General features: G+C 31.9%; 1 protein-coding gene across 1 annotated transcript; it reads left to right on the top strand.

Moving 5' to 3' along the window:
• The first annotated feature begins 4,099 nt into the window (after positions 1-4,099).
• On the top strand, positions 4,100-5,163 carry LOC113516534 (uncharacterized). Its single transcript, XM_026900952.2, has one exon. The coding sequence runs from the start codon at positions 4,100-4,102 to the stop codon at positions 4,964-4,966; it is 867 nt and encodes a 288-aa protein (XP_026756753.2). The 3' UTR covers positions 4,967-5,163.

Below are 5,163 nucleotides of genomic sequence, written 5' to 3'. Positions count from 1 at the left end.
TTAAAACGTCATCAAAGCCTAACTGCGTTTGCCAATCAGCCAGCCAAGCGTGGCAACTTCTGGCAAAACTCCCTCAGTGGAGGCTTATTTTCAGCAATGGACAGTTAAGGCTGATATGATAATGTTGATTAATAATTAAGATTTTCTTTCACAAAAAAAACTTCAATTTATAAAAAAAAATATGATGGAACTGATACAAGAGTTAAAAAAATATCAAAATCGGTTTAAAATTAATACACTTTGCATTCTTTTGGCCACAACAGAATATAAGTGTTTTGCTCTTAAGGGCAAACTAATAAACTGAGTTGCTGACCATGTGTTATTGTGGCACACTCAAAAAATTATGTAACTTTTTTTATTTTATTGTATTTATCTTGTTTTTTTTTTGTATGTGTATTATTTTATTTCGTTTTTGCGTATGTATCTATATCTGTTACTATTTATGTGGCGTAAGTAATGCAAATAACATATCTATCTATTCATAACTTCTTCAAAATTATCTTTGATGTTTATTATTTATTTAAATTAATAGAAATCTATACAAACAACATTAACACCAGAGGGAGACTTTGTACAAAAGTCGATTGCTTGAGTACCTCTGTCCCATTCGTGTTTCAACCGTAAAGCAGTTGTGTTTGCATGGCTGTGTTTCGGTTGGAAGGGTGGGATATGGCGTGAATTTACTGGGTACGGAAGAATAACACCTGAGTTCTCAGGAATGGCAACGTATGGGGGGTATCATGGGCGAAACAGTAGGTATACTCTGTTATGTCCATGGTACGGCTCATGTATATAAACGACGGTTATCACTTTCTATCAGGTGGGCCGTCAGCTTGTTTGCCATTCTCAGTTGTATAAAAAAAATCTTTTACTCTATTTTTTTCATTTACAAAAGAATATTTAAATAAATTTAATAATTTATAATTCGAATAACATTTTGAAGTGCTGATAAAAAACCTTCCAAAACACTTTTGGACTTGTTAGATACCATGGTAAAACCATGGTCATTAAAAAAGAACACGCTCGTAAAAACTTATCTCCTCCGATAATAAGTATACCTACACCCCACTTTTATTACGCATTAATATTTTTACTGTCCAAAAACCCTCATTGCAAACAAAATGCTAGCAAGCGGAACCTTTTTGCCAAATCGTCAAAATAAAGTAAACATGAATATAAACATATTTCTGTACTTATTACAACTAACTTAGAGTTCAAAATGCAATAATAATTACTTTATTATAAGTCCAAGTACGAGTCATTAGCAGCATTTCAACACCTGTCTTCGCCTGTCATTTATACTATTCAATACTTACCGTGTGTTAGCTCGCTTCATTTGTATTAGTTTAAGACTGTCAGTGGTCGAGACTAGAGTAATGAAAATATTAATTAACAATGACCAATTGTTCTATTGTACTGTAAATTAAGTCCTGTGAAGTGTCAAATGCATTATATTTGGATTTATTAAACATCAGGTATTTGTTTAATTTTTATTTTTTTATTTTTATATTCAACTTAGAATAGCAAACAAGCTGACGGCCCACCTGATGGAAACTGCTAACCGTTGCCTATAGACATGAGCCGTACCATGGACATAACAGTGTATACTGTTTCGCCCATGATACTCTCCATGCGTTGCCATTCCTAAGGACTCAGGTGTTATTCCTCTGTACCCTATAAATTCACTGCCATATCCCACTTTTCAAACCGAAACACAGCCATGCAAACACAACTGCTTCACAATAGAGACACGAATGGGATAGAGGTGCCCAAATAAAGGACTTTTGTACAAAGTCTTTCTCTGATATTATCTGGAATATTTACTAGCTTTTAAATGTCCACTGCTAAATATAGGCTTTTCCCTATTGGGAGGTTTTGCCAGTAGGCGTCATGCTTGGCAGATGGGTTGACAAGCTCAATTAGATTTTGGTGACATATTAAGGGGGAAGTTACTGCTCATCCCTTGACCATTAGATTCACTTAGTCGCCTTTTACGACATCCATGAAAAATAAAAGGGTTATCTACATATATAAACGCATGCAATGCAATAGTATTGCATTCGTTTATATATATAATAATTATATAAAATAATAATTCTAATTTAGCCAAATACAGTTATACAACTGATTGCATTGATGGACGAACGTGCAAATGTGGGCCGAGGTGTAGCCGAGGCACACATACGTGAGTCCATCTTATTATTAATCATTTAAATTTAGTAGTTAAATAAAAGTCGGCTATAAAGATATACATATAACACCTATATACCAACTTGCCGAACTACTCAAAAGAAATTCATGTGTAGACACATCACGGGTTACAGTTAGTTCATAAATAAAATCATTGGACCGAAAAGATAATGGAATAATTCTTTATCTTTTCGCCTTTCTTGAATATTCTAAGAAAAATTCGTATCCGAAACGACGCAGGCATCTATCATAACTTGTAAGACTTCGCTCAACAATGTGGTTACTTGAATAAGCAATCATTTCACTCGTGTATTGTAGAGTTTTTAGAAACGTGGAAACCAAAATTGTGTAGCTAAATGTAGGAATGTTTTTTTTTATAATAAATATAAACTAGAAATTCTATCAAGTGCCAACAATCGTTAATAGCAACAGCGTTTCTCAGAATATTAATATAATAAATAGTACATCTAAAATTGAAATGAATTGTTATTTGATAATACTTCTTGTAATATACGTATATAAAATATAATACCAGGTCTTTACTAGGTTGCTTTCTTATAAATGAAATTTGTTTAACTATATTATTTACTTGTTCTTTTATTGAAATAGGTATCGGCAAGGATTCTCAGAATTTTACTACTTTGTTTATAAGTAAGGCTTCTAACCTTTTTTCCTATTCAGTTCCTTTATATAGGTTAAGATTTTGTTTCATAAGAAAACCTACTACAATTATTAAATTAGCACCTATAAAACTAACGTGGGAGTACGGGGGGGAAAGGGATTGTTAGTAATGGAGTTTGACAGCCTCATTGCTAGCAATATGCCTTATTAGGTCGACCTCCACGTGGTTCCCCCTGGAAACCATCGTGAACAGTTCTTGTTGAATTTGTCACGATGGGCTAACTGACCTACTTCATCTCTTCACCTATCATCCTTCACTAGTGCCCCGCCGGTGTATACCGATAGCATGGGTGGGGTTACCATTCCATTATCATCCATTAAAAAAAAAACATGGGAGTACATTCTGTCGTTTGCAAAAAGAATATGCTCTTATAAATATAATTGGACAGATCCAAAAACTTTTGACAATGAAATTTTAAGATTGAGTATTAGTTAAAGATGCTATAAATAAATACAATAGTACCTACTTAAAACGAATACAATTTCAATGTAACATAGACTGGTTTAGTAATTGTTTATGTTTTGTTTACTCCTCTTCATCCAAAGATTGCCTGAAAGTGATTATTTTTAGCAATATAATAGCCTATTGTTTTAGAATGTAATATTTCAGAGAGAACAATAAAGTCTGTCTATCTTTCTGTATCGCCTATTATTGAAATAAATGCTTTTCTGTTACATCAACATGGAAATTTACGTTTACGTAGATAATATCGAAGTCAGAATAACTTTGATATGTTTCACCACATTATGATTCCTATAACAAGGCAACATCTCAATAGACAATCAAAATATTGAAAAGAACCGACAAGCATAACAACAGAAGTAGTACACGTTTTGTTTCTAAAAGGTCGTATATACTTTCAAGAACAATAAGTCAATGTTATTATACTTCTGCCGGAGTATAGTTGAGTATATAAACATAGTTTGGTATTCAAGGAATGTGTCTAATACTAAATATTACGTGTTAAATTATAGTTGCATAATTGTTTTTGCTACTTCCTGCCTTGTCCAAAGACCACATTCTAAATGCTTAAAAAGTCATTTTTATTCAATTTAAGTACTTAAACCTAATTAGTAGCTATAAAAGATAAATTAAATATATAAAAATAATAACGGACTTTTCAATCGTTAATGGCCATAATTAATTTTTCATTTGTTATAGTGCGAATTTAGTTTAGTGCATTAGTAATTGGTTGCCTTTATTTGTTGCAGTTCTATTAATATTATAATGTCAACAAATATATTAAAAGAAGATTTTCTTCAACCGACCACACTTCAAGAGGCTTTAAATTTAATAAAATTTTTAACTACAACGCACAAGAAAGAAATCGATAACTTGAAGGAATCGCATGCAAAACAAGCTGCAATTATAAGAAAATTGGAAGAAAACAGGAAAAAGGAATTAGATTTTCTCTCTAAGGAACTATCAAAATATGAAATTAACTTGGGTATAAAAACAAAAATTATAAATCAGCAACTGGCCGAAAAGGATGATATTATCCAACAACAATTAAAAACTATCGAAGAGCTCAATAGTAGACTGAAAGTTCAAAATGAATTTTCCATGCCCGAAATAATCATAGATTCAAATTCTGATTCAGGTGTAAATGAAAATAGCCCTAAAATCGAAGAAAGTAAAATTGAAACAAAATCAACAAGAAAATGCAGCAGACGATTCGGTGATCCTATTGGCTTTTTACGTAGAGTTGATTTTTCTCAAATGAAATATAAGTCTTGTAATCGAGATGAGAAAAAGAAAGAAGAAAAGAAAAATAACCTAGAAGTACCCGTTGTGAATCGAAGATTTTTTTCACGACAAATAAGCAACGATAGACCGAGCGATGATGAAAAAGTTGTTCATGATGATTCGCTACTTTCTGATAGTACTCTAGAGCCCACAGTTGTTAGGCCAAAGAAATTAAACGTAAACAACCATTTTTCCGACGATGCAAGTGATGATAGCGAAGAAGTGTTCGATAGAGTAATGACTAGAAACAGTATAAGAAGATCAGTTAAAACAAATCCGAAATACAAAAAGATCAATAGAAATAAATCGAAAGGTCTAGAACAGGTGAAAATTAATATGGTAGATTAAATACACATATATAGTATGTTCCTGGAAACAAAATAGTTTTCGGATTCGGTATGCATGTACGAAAGAACTTATAGAAGGTAGATTATATAAAGGATAAATACCAAGATACCAACTTAAACTTCTGAAAAGTATCTGATTTAAGACGTAGATAAATAAAATTTCACACAAAACATTTAAAAAATAAAAACTTTTTTTTA

The sequence above is a fragment of the Galleria mellonella genome, unplaced genomic scaffold, assembly GCF_026898425.1.
Source record: "Galleria mellonella isolate WM207_F2 unplaced genomic scaffold, CSIRO_AGI_GalMel_v1 utg54, whole genome shotgun sequence".
Classification (NCBI taxonomy): domain Eukaryota; kingdom Metazoa; phylum Arthropoda; class Insecta; order Lepidoptera; family Pyralidae; genus Galleria; species Galleria mellonella.
Note: the sequence above shows the minus strand (reverse complement) of the source record. Positions and strands in the feature narration are given on the sequence as shown.